The 19,852-nt window shown below is 37.9% G+C and overlaps 1 protein-coding gene across 1 annotated transcript in view; it reads right to left on the bottom strand.

Moving 5' to 3' along the window:
• Window positions 1-916: 916 nt before the first annotated feature.
• The window catches only part of LOC144960859 (ras-related protein Rab-11B), a 67,675-nt gene continuing 48,739 nt past the window's right edge, over window positions 917-19,852 (bottom strand). Inside the window, exon 6 of the mRNA XM_078894246.1 lies at window positions 917-1,238. Within this exon, the coding sequence (XP_078750372.1) occupies window positions 1,228-1,238 (11 nt within the window). The 3' untranslated portion in view covers window positions 917-1,227. The remainder of the gene's footprint in view (window positions 1,239-19,852) is intronic.

Genomic DNA, 19,852 nt, shown 5'->3' on the forward strand with positions numbered 1-19,852 from the left:
GAGATTCTAAGCCAAGCGCACACTATCAAATATGAAAATGGAGAGGCTTCGTATGGGAGCAATACATACAACGGACGTTTCGGGTAGAGACCCTTCGTCAACACAACAATACACAAATTAACGTGGAAAACAAACGAAAAGCAATATGACTTGTATCGTATGTACTCAATGGTGGTTGGAGAATGAATGAAACGTTAGCCTCTTGATACTCCAACCACCATTGAGTACAGATGATACAAGTTATTTTGCATTTTATTTTATTTGTTTTCCACGTTAATTTGTGTATTGTTGGTGTAAGGAAGGGTTTGTACCCGAAACGTCTATTGTCTGTATTGTTCTCATACGAAGCCACTCCGTTTTCTCTCTTTCGTTAGTATTTTCACGATCGCCGAATTCAGGCAGCCCCCGCCGTTTTCTATTATCTAGATATATAACTCGACTTGAATTTTTATCTGGCGCGATATCCACTTAATGTGCTCAAAGCGCTTTACAAGGGTTCCCCTGTCCAACAGCAACATTTAACATTTAGGATAAGACAGACATGACGCCTGTAAGGCGATATTATAATTTTTTCGGAAAGAGACAACGCTGTTAACGGTCAGGTACTCATTTTACACCTGAGTACTTTGAGAGAATGAGAGTAAAGAGCCTTTTCCAAGGACTCAACTATGCGCCTAGCGAGGCTCGAACTCAAGACCTTCCGATCCTTAAGCGAGTGTCATACCACTGGACCACATAGCCGCACATAGATATGTACACGGTCTGGACGGAACCATTCTGAATCGATCTATTCACTTTTCTAGTAATACAAAGCTATTAGAAGCTGTGAATTGTAAAAAGAGATTCAAAACAAGCAAACAAACAAACAAGCAAACCAAACACGGGATGTTTCGTGCTCAAAAGCCTTCTTCAGCCAGAAACAACAAAATCATAAATACAATAGAAAATAAACGGGCAGATCGGCGGCTTATCTGATTCTTATTTAGTAATTTATTAATTTTTTCTTTGTTGTTGATGTGGGCTGAAGACGGGTTTTGAGCTCGAAACGTTTCGTGATTGTGTGTTTTGTCATTTTTATTTTGAAGCTGTTTTATTCATTATTGTTTTGTTTTGCTTTTTCATTTCTTTATTTATGTATGTTATGAAGCATCTTCATCTTACCCTTAGTTAGACTGTATTGGAGACATATAGTGATAACGACAGCGACGAAAGACAGTCCTTTTGACATCATTTTTGTTCTGAAGAAAAACACATAACAATAGCATTTTATTGCGAATTTGTAATTCAATATTACCAAAAGACTTACATGTAATAATACAGTGTCTCCAATAGGTATTTTGTAGGGATAAATTGGACCCAAAGAAGTGGATGCAGAATTAAAAAATGATAAGAACTACGAATTTGATGATGATGATGGTGGTGATGATGATGATGATGATGATGATGATGATGATGATGTTGATGATGATGATGATGATGATGATGATGATGATGATGATGATGATGATGATGATGATGATGATGATGATGATAATGATAATGATGATAGTGATGATAATGGTGATGATGAAAATGATGATGTTGATGTTGATGATGATGATGATGATGATGATGATGATGATGATGATGATGATGATGATGATGATGAGGAAAAGTGGAGGAAAATGTGGAGGGATATATTGGTGGTGGTTTAGAATAGGGAGAAGGAAGAGGAGGGGGTGTAGGATGCAGAGTTAAATTGGGAGGAGGAGGGGGAGTTGGAGGGAGAGAAAGTGGAGGAGAAGTGGGTTATTGATATATCTAATGATATTGTTCTATACAAATCGCATACATTGTTTTCGAGAAAAAAAACCCACAAAAATCATGCTCACTATGAGCAAGAAATTGTTTTGATATCGCTGTCGCTTATCTGGAATTAATGGGGTTTTTTTCATTATTGCTTTTTGTTGTTGTTGTTGACTGGAGAAAGCTTTTGAGCCCGAAACGTTCCGTGTTTTTTAATTTGTTCTACGTTGAAGCTGTTATATCCATTATTTTTTATTACTTTTTACAGTCCACAGCTTCTAGCACCCTACTATCGCCTTGACTTGGTACGTTTTCAAAGGCACTTAGTCAAATGCTCAAGGTAAATCTATATCATAAAAATGGTGGTTCTCTTTTACGACACCCGACGAACCCCGACGAACCCCGACGAAACCTGACAAATGTGTGGGAAGTAGGCAGCAGTGGGGAGTGAACCTTGGAATAAGGGAGGTGTGCACCAGTGGGGAATGAACCTGAGACTTTGGGTTTCGGCGGGTTTCGTAAAAAAGAAGCACCCTCATGAAACATTAATTCATATCTTCAAATTCTGTATTTATCCTTTCTTAAAATATATAGCCTTATGGAGAACATTGTGCCATTTGAGTCAAAAAAAATATTATACGGCGCACAACTCTACTGAAAGATTTGAAAATTAGAAATGTATTTTTACAGATAGATAAATAGATAACTTGATTTCCTTTTATAATTTAAAGTCAGTTTGAAAGTTCGTTGAGTCAAACAGATGTCATAAAATATGTACCGACGACACTTACACTCTCAATTTCGACACTGTAAAAAGTTGTCAGTTTGGCGTTTTTACGCAAATCGTTGCATTCGAAATAATGTATTCACTTAATTACTTTAAGGATTTCAGATCTGCACTAAGTTTTCAATAGTTTTCATCTATTTATGGCATCATGTATTATTATTGCCCCTATGATGCTTTCAATGTGATGGTTTCGGGTGGATAATACCCATGTTTAACTTCTTTGGTAATAAATTGAAAAATAATAATAATAATCTAAAAAATAGAATTTTAAAACCAGAAAAAAGAAGTTGCATTGAAGGTAAAATAAGATTTTAGAAAGACATTAAATGTTATGAACAGTCCGGTGGCTCGGTAGCTCAGTGGATAAGCTGTCAGACTCTAACATTGAAAGTACTGGGTTCAATCCCATTGTGGACATTTTTAAAAAGTTTACTTTGTTGAGAAAGACATCATTTTTGTTGTTATCGTTACTGAAATCTATTTAAAACCTTAATTTATTCTATTATTATTATTATTACTATTATTATTATTTATTAATATTTTTTTTAACAACATCGTTACCATTCAATGTGTTATCGACGTGCATTTATATGTAAACGTCAATTGTTATCATTTTATATTTCATCATTATCATCGGTGTATTCGTTTACCGCTTCTTGGGGGTTTTCTTTCTTTCTTTTTTTTCTTCTATTTTTTTTCCTGTCCCATCATTGTCTATGTCTATTTACCTTATCTACGCCATTCACATTACACATCTCTCATTCGTCCTTAGTGTCTTATTCGTCGTGTTTTGTTGATAAAGGGGAAATCAGAAACGTCCACAGTATGTCTTGGTCTATTCTGTATCTGTATGGTTGGCGCTAAGGAAACCAATGGTTTGGTTGTATTTCAGCGGCGTCCTCATTGGGCGCCCATCCAGCCCATTCCACTCCGAGATAGTTCTCATGAAGAGAGAATTTCTGTAGTTTTGTGTTCTTGTCCCCTGGGATATTGAAGCAGTTCGAATTGTTTCTGGCGTATCTCTCAATGGGGTTTTCGGTTATGTGGTTGGCAAAAGTGAGTACTCGGATTTTTCTTTTGTTTGGTCGTGGCGTGAAAAAGGAGTCTGCCTTTATTGATGGTATTTGATCTGTTATAATCTTGAACATGAATGACAGACGGGTTTCTTTTCTTCTTTGTTGGAAGCTGATGAGATTTTTTTCTTCTAACATTTTTGTCCTGCATCCTGGGGTTCTGCTCTTATATTCTGGGGTTCTGCTCAGTTATGAACTGGGCGCCTTGTCTCTGGACTCTCTCAAGTTTTTGAATATCCTCTTTCAGGTAGGGGTCCCAAGCAACTGCTCCTTATTCCAATTGTGATCTCACAAGTGCAAGGTAGGCGTTTTGTTTGCATGACGTTGGAAGGTGGCTAAGATTTCGGCGGAGAAAGGCGAGGTTGGAGCTTGCCTTTTGGGTTATTTTGTTAATGTGCTTCCTCCATTTCAAGTCCTCTGAGAAGGTGATGCCAAGGCTTGGGTTATCGTCGACTTGTTTCAGGGCGGTGTTGTTTAACTTCTAGGTCTCATTGTACTTTTTAGCTGTGCTCAGGATATAGCATTTGTTTGCGTTAAATTTCATTCCCCAATCATTAGCCCACTGTTCGAGACTATTCAAGTCCTGTTGTAGCAATTTTTGATCGTTTGCAGATTTTATTGGTCGGTATATTAGACAGTCATCGGCGAATAACCTATTCTGAGATTTACTCGTAGAGGTAGGTCATTGTTGAAACAAAGAAATAGTATGGGTCCTAGCACCGTTCCATGTGGTACTCCTGATATGACTAGACATTCATCCGATGGCGTGCCGTCTAGGACTACTTTCATGGTACGTTTTGTGAGAAATTTACAAAGTCATGTGTGTAGAGAGCCACGAATTCCGTAATTTTCTAGTTTCTGCAGGAGTTTTTGGTGGGGCACAGTATCAAATGCTTTGGAAAAGTCGAGGATGCGATGTCTGCATGAGTGTTGGCATTCTGGGGTCTCAACAGGTCGTTTACAGTTATTAAGAGTTGGCTTTCACATGAGTATCCTTTGCAAAACCCGTGGTTCAGGTCAATTAGGATGTCATTGTTCTCAAAGTGGTTCATCATGTTCTTACAGATTATATGCTCTAATATTATGGATATTACAGACGCCAGTGAGATTGGGCGGTAGTTCTCTGCTTTATTTTTGTTGCCTTTTTTAAATACAAGTGCGATGTTTGCCTTCAGCCTGCCATTAGGGAGCATCCCGGTGTCGACCGATTTTTGGAAAATTATGCATAATGAGGGGCCTAACTCTCAGCACACTCCTTTAGTACTGTGTTGGGGATGTTATCTGGACCTGACGCCTTAGATGGGTCGACGTTTTTCAGCAACTTTTCAACTCCTGAGATGTTTATGTTGATATTAGTAAGAGATTGGTCACACCTCTGTGATGTCGGTGAGGTGGTTGTATCGTGTGGATCATGGGGGGTAAAGACAGATTTAAATTGATCCAAGAGGATCGTTGCTTTATCCTTCCCCTCAATGTACAGGGTTTCATTTTCTTTCAATGAGGCTACACCAATGGAATCGTATTTCTTGCTTTTTATGTAGTTCCAAAATGGCTTGGTATTGTTTGTTTCAAGTCCTTTTTCTATAACATTGTTAATGTGCGTCCATTCTGCTTGCCTTATTTCACGCCTACTTTGACTCTGCAACGATTTGTATGTGTCCCAGGTTCCGCTCAGTTTAGCCCGCTTGAATGCTTTTGCTTTGCGTCTTAGTAGTGCTCGTATTTTCCTGTTCATCCACGGCGGCATTCTTGTAGTTTTATGTACATTTTGGGGAATTGACTCCTTGATTGCACTGAGTAGGCAGGAGTGAACATGGCTCTACATTTCATTTACATCCATACCGCTTTTGTGCTGTTCTGTGATCTCTGATGACAGTCTCTCGATTCGTTTTCGTAGTGCGCCCAGTTGGCCTTTTTGAAATTGTATCGTGTTTTGGGGTGTTAGTTGATATAATTGGGTTTTAGTGTAGTTTCAGTAACAACGCAGGCATGGTCTGATATTCCTGGTTGTGATGTTGTTGAATGGATCAGTGATGGATAGGATACGAAAACAAGATCTAAAATATTGTCGCCGCGTGTGCATTCTTCGTGAATTTGTGTGAGGTGCGCTCCTGTTGTAATGTCGATGAGGCTTTGTTGCATTGCACGTTGTGGACAGGCAGATAACGTATTTGAACCGTCCCAGTTTATATTAGGACAGTTAACGTCTCCCATTAGAATCATTTGGTTTGGAGTTTTTTTCTGAGTTGATTATTTCAAGCGATTTTTGCACTTTTACGATGTCAGTTTCGTTTCGATGGGGCATGTAGAACGATCCAACAAGGATGTTTTTATGGCCTTGGATTTTAACGCTTACCCAAATTATTTCACAGTCAGTTTTGAACTTTGTTTGCTCACAAGCCTGTGCGCTTTCTATCAACGAGTATGAATACCCCTCCTCCCGGTCGCCTGGTCTCATCGACTTCTTTTTCATTTCCTTCATCTTCTGCTTCCTCTCTAGGTAGTTTTCTGTCATTTCGGAATACCTCGTATTCTTTTGGGAACATTTCACAGGACTTAATATTGTCATTTAGAATGACTCTTGTCCACAGACAATGTCTGATTCATGTTGGTCAATGAGTTCATATAATTCAGCTCTTTTGTGTACAATGCTACGACAGTTCACTGTTAGATTGTTATTAGTAGAATTTAAATCATTGTATTTTAATTTGAATGAATTCTTATTGATGTTTTCTTTGGCTTCTCTCTGTTTTTGTTTTTTTCCTGTTATTTTTCTGTATGCCTTGAATAATGTAATAGATCTCAAAAGGTTCACTATTTCTAAATTCGGTGTATTATTAATTGTGTGTCGTATTGTACATAGGTGTTGGGGTGTATAGTTATAACAATAATTAGGTGTTGTCATTCTTGGTGTTATTAAATTGAGGCTTACAATTCAACATTTATCGTTATTTTTTCCTTCGAGCTTCAAACAGCAAGATTTTCATTAATCAACCAGCACCAACAACGGAGGTTTATTTTCGCAATCAACTTTCTTACCATAGCCTGTATTCACACACGGACAACTGCTGTATGTTGCTGTGTCACGGGTCAGAGGCTATAGTGGCTTGCACTTAATGTTGGGCCACACAGAAAAATCAACAGAGGATGTACCAAGTTACACAGACAACGTTGTTTACTAATCTGCCCTCATTGAATGATGGTAGGTACAATATCGAATGAAAATAGCTCTTTCCCCGCGAAATTGCGGGCTTTTTACTAGTAATTTAAAAATTTAAAATTTGACTTCCGTTTCTTCCGTCTATGATCTTCATTTGATCCACTCCACCCCTGTATAATTCGATTCATTGATGCTATGCGTTTAGGTCAAATACTCACATCATCCGCTTGCCGGATATTCCGATTCACAAAACTGCCTGTAACCTTTAACGTTTATAGTCAGATTGGTGTAATTCAGTGAAACACAAACCAGCTATCACACTGTATAAAAATAAACAACAACAGAAAGCTGAGTGACGTCAATTCACTTCGTTGTTCCCTCTATAGATGTTAGAGGGTTATGATAGCTCAATTGGTAGAGCAACTCGCTTCACACACAAAGGGACCGAGATCGGTCTCGGGTACAGTCGAGATTATTTTTTCTCTGATTCTCCCTGTTCACCCGACAGTAATAAATTAGCAAACTGGGTCTGTTAGATCTGGCGGAAAGTACGTTAGGATAGACTAGCGTCCTATCCAAAGAATAGCAAGCAATTGCTATTGTCCGTTTCACGCTATGGAAACCGGGATAAACTCCATGGGCTTAATGGCTCTGAAGGACTACTTTAAAAAAAAATAGATGTTGCTTCACATTTAATGATAAAACAATTCCAAACCTGACCTGTCCAGTCTCCGTGGAATTAAAACTAACAAGGATTTGTTTCAAGATATAATCCAAACAGGTTTGTCTTTCGTTAAATTAATAGATTTCTATCACAACAAGATATCCAACTATTCCTTTTAATATGCTAACCTCAAAATCGTATATTATTGCTCTTTTATGTTAAGGTAGTTGTGGTACTATTTATTTATAAAAGTTAGTGGCGCGATAAAAGTTGCACGACAATATTATATTAATGCGCCAAAATAAGCCGAGTTTAACAGATAAAACTATGGTGATCGCTTTATTATGTTTTTCTTGTTTGTGTTCAAATGTACTTTATTAATCAATTGAATGACATAATATTATGGGATAGCCCACTCACAAGCCACGCCTATTCTTGACAACTAAATCCCTCCCCCAAAACAAAATATATCTAGTACAATGAAAATCGCTTATCTCGTTTCTTACCGACACAATTTTCAAGATTTTTATTGATATGTCATACCAACCTAACACAAAAATGATATTGAAATGTTTAAACTCAGAATTTAAAAGAACTGATGCTATGCGTTTGGGCAATATACTCACAACATCCGCCAGCCAACACACGAAACAATGTGTAACCTTAAACGTTTATTGTCTGATAAATACAGAATTTAGTGAGAACAAATCATTAAAATGGGTGTCTGAAAACAATAATAAAGAGCTGAGTGATATCAATTTTGTACAATCTACATACAAATCCCCCCGTGTGGTGTCGAGTGTCCTTCAACTGAGAGGGTTGCAAGATTAGCCCAACGCCAAGCCAGCGTGTCGTAAAAGGCGACTAATGGTGTGTGATTCCCCTTTTTTTTTGAGTCACCTGGTCCTCCAGGTTGGGGGTTGTCGAAGGGTTGACACCCCTTTCGTAAAACTCAAACCGTTACAGAAACGCAGACGGACAAATCAAATCGAAAAAGTTAGCTCAGGATAGAGAAGGATGGAAACTGTTTGTCTGTGGCCTATATCCTGACCCAGGGTGAAAAAGGCAATGATGATGATAAATACAAATTATAGATATGTGTTAAAGAGTACCGGGTTTACAAACAGAATTAAGTTTTTACAAATATATGACAAAGAAATTGAGCTTTTATATAGCGCAATATCCAATTAACGTGCTCTTTGGTCTTTACAATGTGTCCCTGGCCAACAGCAACATCTAAAATGTAGGACGGTACATGACGCCAGTTAGGCGATATTACAGGGTGTTTGTTTTTTTTCGGAGACAACGCTGTTAACGGCCATGTACTCATTTTACACCTGAGTACGGTGAGAGAATATGAGTAAAGAGCCTTCTCCAAGGACTCAACTATGCGCCGAGCGAGGCTTGAACCTAGAACCTTATGATTCAAAAGTGAGTGTCATACCACTAGACCACATAGCCACATGGACTTTGCTTCGTACCAGAAAGGTAATTAGTTTGATCACTTGCCGCTGCGCTGTGTGGCATTGAGCAAGACACCTCGCCTTAGCTCAATTTGCGGAGCTGCACTACGGCTGACGCTTGGGTTATTCCAGTCTTCCCTTGGAATAGACCTTAGAGACAAATATCCCCTATGGGATGAATAAAAGGAATTTTATTGTTTTATTTATCTTTTTTCCCTTATGGGATGAATAAAAGGAATTTTATTGTTTTATTTATCTTTTTTTGTTATTATTCTTTTTGTTTATGTTTTTAAGGGTTTAAAGGCGCTCGCAACACATTAAGGTCATATCAGCGCTAGTAAAAACTGAAGAAAATGGGATAGTCAAAAGTCCTAGAATTACAATTACAGCACCCAAGAAAAGGTAAGACAAAGGGGAATTTGTTAAAATAGGAAACATATGTAGATTCCAAGAGCACACTATGAGAGTATTTAGTTTGAGATCACATAAAAGTCTCACCCAGACACAAGCACATGTCAAAACAAACAAAACTCTAACAATATACTTGACTGTTTCCCTCTCAGCTAGGGCCAAAACTAAGTAATCTCATCCCAAGACAAAGACAGAAAGCATGTTGGTAAACAGATATAGGGGGATATAAGACACAGTTAGTGCCCCCCCCCCCCCTGCCCGCTTTGGTTGGTCAGGACCCCCACCCAGTTATTTCTTATTCAAAATAAATCAGAAAAGGAAAAATGAAACGTAAAAAAACTGTAACGGATTTGACCATTTTTCCGTTCCTGGTGTGGAGAGGATTAAAGTTAAAACGACATGGTCAGATCTCTCCTCACCAGCCATTTTCAGGATTTTTCCCAAAATTTCACACCCAACTAACACAATAATATATTTTTTATACCACAATAATAGATTTTTTATCACTTCAACACAATAGCAGTAAGTTCTTGCGATAAATAATTTCTTTAACAAAACATGCTCATTTTCTTTAAATTTTATGATGTACAAGAGAACTTTGAATAAGAAAAATGTAGGTTATGTCGTAACGAATGTGACGGATTTCCTATAGTTGGTAAGGAGAGGGTTAATAAATTATATATGTGAACATATCTGAGCTTTTTCTTCTTGGAGCTTTTTATATAGCGCAATATCCACTAAACGTGCTCAAGCACTTTACAAAGGACCACTGACAAAGGCAATAACGTAACATATAGAAAGAGACATGACACTTGTTAGACGATAATACATTTTTTTCCGATAGAGGCGACGCTATTAAGACAGGTACTCATTTTACAGCTGAGTACGGTGAGACAATGTGAGTAAAGAATCCTTTTCTAGGACTCAACTACGTGCCGAGCGAGGCGCGAACCCAGGATATTCCGATCCGAAAGCGAATGTCATACCACAAGACTACATATATGCAGGTCTGCTAACCGGACACAACTATGGGTCCATTTTAACATTGTCGTAATGGGGAATATGTTGCGTTTGTTTGAGAGTATTTCCATTACAACAATAATAGGGACAGCGTGAGGCCATGAGTAAGACACCTCGCACTAGCTCAATTTGCGGCGATGCACTGCGGCTGACAACTAGGTTATCCAGTCTCCCATGGAATAGACCCTAGAGACACATTTCCCATATGGGATGAATAAAGGTATTCTATTATATTGTATGTTTATAAGACAATGACAATTTTGGGTTATAAGACCTGTTTATAAGTACACTTCTAAACGTTTACGTCTTCACATTCTTATGTGCGTTCATACGTTATATCCGACTGGCGGATCATGTGAGTTTTCTAACTAAAGGCATAGCAGTAATACACCAATATGAAATCATGCCCTTAAACGGGTTCGGTAATCACCCCAAGTGGAGCCAACTTATAGACAGAGTGAAGATGACGTCATTCGGGTCTGTGATATTATTTTTTGCCATCCGCGATTATGAGTAATTTTCACTAAAGTGTATTAACGAGACTATAAACGTTTCGTTACACAAATTAGTTTTGTGTGTTGGACCGTTTTACTTCCGGATGGCAATGTTGTGAGCTTCTTAGCCAACTCACACAATCTATAGCCTGACACTAAGTCCAACTAAGACCCGTATTTTGACGTCATTTTTAGGTTTGTGGACCGCCTAGTAAGTTGTCGTGAGTAGTGCTAGTGGTCCCATTGGTTGAACTATTGAATACAATTCACGATTTATTTTCTTTTGTGGCTAAAGACTTGTCTTTTGGTGCCATTTGACTAAAAAAATGACGTCAAAATACAAGTCTTTGGCCACAAAGAAAACAAATCGTGAGTTGTATTCAATAGTTCAACAATGGACTCACTTGTTTCCTTGGGCTCTACTAACGACAACTCACTAGACGGTGCAAAAAACCTAGAAAATGACGTCAAACTATAAGTCCTAGTGGGTTCTAGCGTAGCCATTGATATGTTATAGCCTGATACTGAAATCCAAAAGGACTGGCAATTTGACGTTATTATTTGGTTTTTGCACCGCTTAGTGAGTTGTCGATTAGTAGAGCTCATGGAACCAAGTTATTTCAGTGGTTGAACTATTGAATACAACTCAACGACTGGCATTTTGACGTCATTTTTTGGTCAGTATCAGGCCATAACTTAACGAAGGCCACGGTTCTAGTGTCAGGCTCTATGTTAACGATGGCTACGTCAGCGTCAGGTCATGAGTTTACAAAGGCCACTGCCCTAGACGATCTAGTGACATTTTACGCTCGTCGTTAGTGGCAAAAACAAAACGTCATCCTAAAGAAGGTATTTATTTTAAATTCAAATATATTAATTAAGTTTAAAATTGGATCATAACCGATTAACTGTCGTACTCTGGAAAAACTCTTATTTAAAAATTTGGCCAGAAAACTCGTCATTCAACGATTTAGATGACCCCAATCTTTAAAAAAAAACTCTCAAACCTGGGACTTAAGGAAGACGTCGCAAAGTCACATGTTTGGGAGGGTTTGCCAGGATGAGTACATTTAAATCGATCGATATTTGAAGGACGAGTTTTCTGGTCAAATTAAATTAAATATGATTTTTTTCCTGAGTATTTTCGTTAACTAGTTAATTGGTTTGTTCACGTCAACATTGGTTTGCATTGAAAGGATTAGTAAAGAATAATATTTTTGTGATTACAGGCCACGCCATATGGATAAACATTAAGCTATAAATCAAATTAAGACTTTAATTAGCTGAATTAAAAATCGCTTATTTTCTATTATGTTAGGTAATTAAAGAACTGGTTCCGACAGCGAAACGCCCCAACTTATTTCCTCATTAAATTACAGCTGGAAAATGTCAAGCTGTTTCTGACATCATGCGAAATTTGATTGTCGTAGTAGTAGTAGTAGTAGTAGTAGTAGTAGTAGTAGTAGTAGTAGTAGTAGTAGTAGTAGTAGTAGTAGTAGTAGTAGTAGCAGCAGTAGTAGTAGTAGTAGTAGTAGTTGTAGTAGTAGTAGTAGTAGTAGTAGTAGTAGTAGTAGTAGTAGTAGTAGTAGTGGTAGTAGTAGTAGTAGTAGTAGCAGTAGTTGTTGTTGTAATATCAGCAGCAGCAGTCGTAGTAGTAGTAGTAGTAGTAGTAGTAGTAGTAGTAGTAGTAGTAGTAGTAGTAGTAGTAGTAGTAGTAGTAGTAGTAGTAGTAGTAGTAGTAGTAGTAGTAGTAGTAGTAGTAGAAAAACCATGCAATTATTTTAAAGAAACAAAATAGGAGAGGAGATGGACGCCATCGAGTTCAACATGACAACTCCACAGATAGGATACACGGAAGACAGTTAACCAGCTCCTACTATATAGTATAGAACTATTAATAGACGATGCCGTTAACACAACACTTAACATGCCGAATAGGTCATGCCCCGGTAGATTAACAACCACGCTCATTGGCGGAAAGTGTTGATATGGGCATTCCATGTACCCCCCTGTGACGAGCGATTTTCTTTCACTGCGTGATTTCTTTATCATTCGTCAGCGTCTCATTCAAAACCACTTCAAACTTTGTGGACGATATATATTTGCCTAGGCAGATTCACACCTCTAGTTAAGATACTCAAAACATGGACAGTCTTTCTCCAATAAAGCTCTAAAATTTGCTAACGGAAAAAATTGGTCAATAGGTGGGAAACCTTCCCATTGTATAACGGAACACTCACTTTCAGCTTAAGGCTTATTTACCTGTTCAAATTGTCTGCCCATTATATCCATACCTCCTGCTAATTACCTTTTCCAAACAAAACTCCAACGTGCATATTATGCCCTGAGGTTCTTGTCTCGTTCAAGAGTAGCTAAAATTGCAATAACTGTTCTAAGCTCTCCGTTCTTCTTTCTTACCAAAGCATCTGAATATCATTGGCATATTCAATATGTATAGTGCTTGAATGTCTGTACTCTACCGCCAATCGCCGGCCACACATCATAACCTCAATTATAATTAATAAAAATAAATAAAGAAATACTAGGGACACAACCCTGTTAAATTCTTATCATGTAAGATAGCTCGACTGTCAGTTGATGTTTGATACATAAGTAATAACTACCATTATCACGGAGTTACTGCTTCTCCTTGCAAAAAAGGCTATTATGATGTGTCGCTCAAGGACGATTCGGTGGCGAAAGACAAACTTGATTGGCTCTAAGACCTTGTTGTTTTAACTCTTAATTGAAGGTCCTTGTCCTTGAAGCACCCAGCCCGTGCCGAATCCCTGCCTCCCAGTCCTTGCATAGTGGTAAACCCCTGATGTCAGTCACCGCCGACACCAGAACATTCCTGTCAGTCCATAACTACAACACACTGTTGTGAAGTCCAGATAACCCTGCAAGCAGGAGCCAACCCTGGAACTAGCCGATACATTTGCCTCAATCAAGCAAGCCGGCAGGATAAAGATAAGCCAAACGGGCTTATACCATTTTCAAACGTATTTTCCACAGACACAGATGATTAGAAACTAACTCAATCAATCAATCATAAATGAATCAATAAATAAATCAATAGATATATAAATAATAAATTAGATCCACTCAATTAGAGCTATTCTTCCTGATATTAAATAAATACTTATTCTTTCTATCTTTTCCTGTAACAATCTAATTAAACTTTATGTATAGAATTGTTATTATTTTATTGGGCGTTACTATTGTCTTGACTCACTTGTTATTAATACAATTAAGTTATAAGGGACCCTAAGGCAATTCTTAATCACCCCTAGATTAAAACTGAGTCGTTTGTGGTATGGGTTGAGTGACGCAGCTGGTAACGAGAGCCGTAGCGCGCATACTAGTTCGAATCCAGACCATTGAGCTATCGGTTGGACTCGATCCCACAAAAATAACACACAACCCGCCACCCGCCCCCCCCCCCCCCCCTCGACCATCATCAGATCATGGCGATTGATGATGATGATGATGATGATGATGATGATGATGATGGTGATGATGAAGATGATGATGATGATGATGATGATGATGATGATGATGATGATGATAACTACTACTACTACTACTACTACTACTACTACTACTACTACTACTACTACTACTACTACTACTACTACTACTACTACTACTACTACTACTTCTACTACCACTACTACTGCTACTACTACTACTACTACTACTACTACTACTACTACTACTACTACTACTACTACTGTCACTTTAAGCGCTTATAGTATGGTGTCTCGGTGTTTTAGCGCTCTATTTTCAGCAATAATTAGTATTATTATTATTATTATTATTATTATTATTATTATTATTATTATTATTATTATTATTATTATTATTATTATTATTATTATTATTATTATTATGTTGACGACGACGACGACGACGATGATGATGATGATGATGATGATGATGAAGATGATGATGATGATGATGATGATGATGATGATGATGAGTATAACATGTATTGAAGTATATTGGAGTTCTTCGGATGTATGCGAATGTAATTGTTCGGCTGTGTTTATTTATGTTAGGGTTCTTTCTAGCGGTACGCATTTTGTGTTGTGCATGATTTACATGTGAGTGTGAATGTTGACTGCGTGAACGTATTATTATTATTAGCACTTTTTGTTACTTAGAAACACCGTAATAGTAGGGGGAATTAGGATAAAACCGTGCAAATTCGGGTTGAAAGCATGAAAATTTGCATACAGGTTGCTAAGACCCATAGAAAAAACATCTGATATAGAACCACTCTGGCAATCAATCATAACGTATAGGTTTAAGGCCTCTGATTTTACCTATTACAGCTATATCAAACAAGGGACATAGCTGCGTAAAATATATATTTTCTTCATATATATTAGGGAAAATTAGGCTAAATCCGTGCACATTGGAGTTGAAAACCTGAAAAGTGGCATATAGGTAGCTAAGACCCATATAAATAACACCTGATATAGAACCACTCTGGCAATTTATCATAACAGTGCTTTTTTAGCACTTTTATTTTTTCCTATATAGCATTACTTATCCAAGGAAATAACCACGATAAAACAATGTGCGTTATAAACCTTTAAATACACTGGTAACCATTTACGGTAGCTAATTGATGGTTATTTTTGATGAGTAAAACTCTCTCTCTCTCTCTCTCTCTCTCTCTCTCTCTCTCTCTCTCTCTCTCCTTCTCTCTCTCTCCTTCTCTCTCTCTTCTCTCTCTTCTCTCTCTCCTCTCTCTCTCTCTCTCTCTGCTCTCTCCCACTCACTCCCTCTCCCCCTCTCCCTTTTATATCTACTAGTTACAACACGAGAAGGAGTGCGTGGGAGAGACGGAGAGAGAGAGAGAGCGAGAGAGAGAGAAAGGGAGAGAGAGAGAGAGAGAGAGAGAGAGAGAGAGAGAAGGAGAGAGAGAATTTTACTCATTACTGTATTGACCTAACACCCCCCGCATCTACACAAGTCCGTGCAAGGCAAACCGGACCTTAAACACTTACAACGGGTGCCGATACATTCTCTCTTACATGAACACTTGATGAGTTTTGGTACACTTTTGACAATTCTGGAAATAAGCTCCACAATGGTTCATGTTGATTGTCACATTTTTTGCAATATTCTCTTCTATAAAAGATATAAGGTTAGCAAAAGCTCGACTTTTTTCAAGAACTGTGACATCATCATTATCATCAGCAGTGACATCTTTTAAAGCTTGTTTTTTAAGTATCGTGCATGACAAATTTCATGGTAGTGTGCCTCCTGGGCGACTAAATCTCCTCCGGCAATAAATGACAACATTCCGAATATTTGATATTTGATATTTCACGAATTTTTTTTTTCCATGTCTGTTGTCATTACAGAATGGATGGAGTACTCCCGATTCCATGTTTTTACCAAAAAAAAAAAGCACGTTTGTTTATTACAGCCAATCTCTAATTTGAACGTTGTCTCATTATTCTCGTGGGTGGCGAAATAAATCTCATTTCAAATGACGAAGTTTGGAATTCTTGTAGGGCATTTCTTTTAGATTTCTTTAATCATATCACCTAATATTGTTGGCATTAAATTTTATATGCCGGCCACTTAGCATCACTTTATTTTAAGCTTTAAATAATCTCATTTCTTTCTGATGAATTTGAAAAAAATAGATACATCCAACTTGATTTCACCACAAACCAAAGAATTGAATTGTGTTAAATCTTCAAAAAGAGTTTCGTAGCCTTGCCCTTTGTCATATCTCCTAGAATTAGAGGGACATTCTAAACGGTCTGGGTTATCTTGTTGGCATATCAAATACTTGTCCCAGTCTCTGGGAGCAGTTCTTTTTTGCCATTGTATGCTTATCTGAAATCATGCAAACGCATTCCTTTATTAGGTATATGCAATATTCTTTCATATCTCTCTCTCTCTCTCTCTCTCTCTCTCTCTCTCTCTCTCTCTCTCTCTTTCTTTCTTTCTTTCTTTCTTTCATTTTTTCTGTTAAAGACCCATCATCAGCAGGCAAAATGTGTGCAGTGCCTTACATAAGGACACAACAGTACAAATAGAACATCCTCCCATTGTCCCCATGAGGTAAATAACGTAAAGTAAATAACTTAACACAATACAGCATCATAGTGGTTAATGATAGTGATGATGATAATTATAGCGTTCTTAAATAATTTAAGTGGTATGCCGACTCTTTACTGTCATCAAGTTTGACCGAAATAGGTTTTAACTCATGTTAAATGATTATAGCAGTATTTTTGGAGAGAAGAAAACAGGAGGGGGGAGAAGGAGCACTGTTCTTTGTCAACACCGGTTATCGGCATTTATTGAGCTGTTTTCTGCTAGTCTGTTTTGACTACCCCTCTGCTCGTTTGCCCGTCCGTTTTAGAGCAATCGATTATACTTATTAAATCAGATGCAGAAAAATATCATATTATATGATATTGCTCGCTAGACGTCCTTTATACCAAGTGAAATTGAATAATATTTACGATTAAATATTTGTATGGTTCGTGAATCGAAAGGAAAACATCCGCTTCGACGCTAAAAATAGTCACCAATGGGAATCCAAAGGATGACGTGAAACAACCTTGGCTGGGCTTGCCTCGAATGTTTACACAATAAAAATGAAAGAAATTTTTGTCGTCCATTTCAAAAATTTCTAATCTTAAAAACCCTGTATCTCAACTAATACTGATCTCTCAGAGTGGTTCTATATCATAAAGTATAGGATTTTTCATATTCTACAACATAAGTAATTTCCATGCTTTCAACCCTGATTTGCACAATTCAAGGTTTTTTTTTGGACCTAATTCCCCCTACTATAAGATGTTTTTGTGTTAGGTTAGTTACTGAAATAACTCCGTCCTGGATGGTCGTATTATGTATTTGTTTTAAATTTTCGATATGGTTGATAATAATTGAATTGAATAAACGTAGCTTAACCCGGAGTTGTTACATTTGGAGGCTCGTCCAAAGATTGTATAATTAAAATATTCGTGACCAGTAAAAATGTCAGCTAAACTGAAACGGGTATTCCACATTTTATGAGACACATAGAATCATAGATTGACGTTGCTCCTGCCAACCAAGTGTTTTTCATGAAACTGTTCAAGGGATGTCACACACGTTCGAGTTAATCTTTGCTAGTCTAACCCCAAAGCATCAACTCTCTTGGCATTCCAAAGAGCATCCTTTAAAAGATCTGTAAAACCAACTCACTTGCATCCTTAAAAACTGGAGGTCGCTTAAGTATCGCAAATGAAAGACCTCTTGCTGAAAAATGAACTTAGTAAAAGAACTTCTTCTTCTTCTTTTTCCTCTTCTTCTTCTTCTTCTTCTTCTTCTTCTTCTTCTCCTCCTCCTCCTCCTCCTCCTTCTTCTTCTTCTTCTTCTTCTTCTTCTCTTCTACTACTTCTCCTTCTCCTTCTCTTCCTCCTCCTCCTCCTTCTCCTCCTCCTCCTCCTCCTCCTTCTTCTTCTTCTTCTTCTTCTTCTTCTTCTTCTTCTTCTTCTTCTTCTTCTTCTTCTTCTTCTTCTTCTTCTTCTTCTTCTTCTTCTATATTGTAAGTTTCTTGTAAAACAATCCAAATCGTATCCTTCAACCGCGTCTTTAATAAGGGGTTTTTTCCATAGTAAAATTGTTGATGGCATAAAGGATTACATATGACTTTGTAATTTCAAACTTGATGTTAGCGTTGGGCGTCGTGACCCCTTGTTCCTGAACTTGTTGGTCTTGATTCGAGTTCGTTAGTTTCGATTTCTACCAGACCATTGAGCATCTTAAAAGACATTGTTACTTGAGCTCTCTTTCTTCTTTCCTTGAGTGATATCCACCCCAAGTTCTTATCAATGTCAGCTGCGCGTGTGCGGCTATGTGGTCTTGTGGCATGACACTCGCTTACGGATCGGAAGGTCCTGGGTTCGAGCCTCGCTCGGCGCACAGTTGAGTCCTTGGAGAAGGCTCTTTACTCACATTCTCACACCGTACTAAAAGGCTTCATGCATGTCCCGTCATAAATGTTAAATGTTGCTGTTGGCTAGGGACCCTTGTAAAGCGCTTTGAGTACGTTTAGTGGATATTGCGCTGTATAAAAGCTCTGTTTTTATGATTGTTCTGTAATCTCCAGTTTAACGGACTACCTTCTGAAATGAGTAGACATATTTTCGCTTATTCGGTAGATTCATAGACAAAATGTCATTGAAAGTAGAAGGTAAGAAACAGTCCAGAAATAGATGTTTGGTGTTGACAGACGCACAGACCAGTCTTATGCACATTTTTCACCCCAATTTTGTCAATATTATCATCCATGGATAATTTTCAGTAAGGCGATGCTCCTCTACCTTGGAGACGACCGTTTGCGATTTTTCTAAACGACACCTTCCCAATCAGATGGATTGGGAGAGCTCTATTCGATTGCCTGGCCGCTTGGGTCACCGGACTTAATATCTCCGTATGACATTTTCATATAGAAGAAACGAAATTGACATCACTCATCTCTTTATTAATGTTTTTAGCTAGACCTTTTTAAAGATGTTCTCACTAAATTCTATCAATAAGTCTATAAACGTTCGAGTCACACAAAATGTGTGTGTGAGTTGGTATGTTATAATGGGTTGGCGGGAGTTACTTAGTTTGTTTTGATGTTGATGGGACGCTCAGAAAACTTGAGTTCGACAGCAGTGAAAACTATATAATATAAATGAATGTTGCTGATTGAAGCTCAAAGATCAATGGTGAAATTCAATTAAATTAACGGAGACACTTTTGTTTACAAAGGGAAAACTCGTAACGTGCGGCTATGTGGTCTAGTGGTATGACACTCGCTTTCGGATCGGAAGGTCCTGGGTTCGAGCCTCGCGCTCAGCGCATAGTTGAGTCCTTGGAGAAGGCTCTTTACTCACATTCTCTCACCGTACTCAGGTGTAAAATGAGTACCTGTCCGAAAAATTGTAATATCGCCTTACAGGCATGTCCCGTCCTACATGTT

This window comes from Berghia stephanieae, chromosome 15 (genome assembly GCF_034508935.2).
Source record: "Berghia stephanieae isolate SIO BIC M18660-M18661 chromosome 15, UCSD_Bste_1.3, whole genome shotgun sequence".
In the NCBI taxonomy this organism is placed as follows: Eukaryota; Metazoa; Mollusca; class Gastropoda; order Nudibranchia; family Aeolidiidae; genus Berghia; species Berghia stephanieae.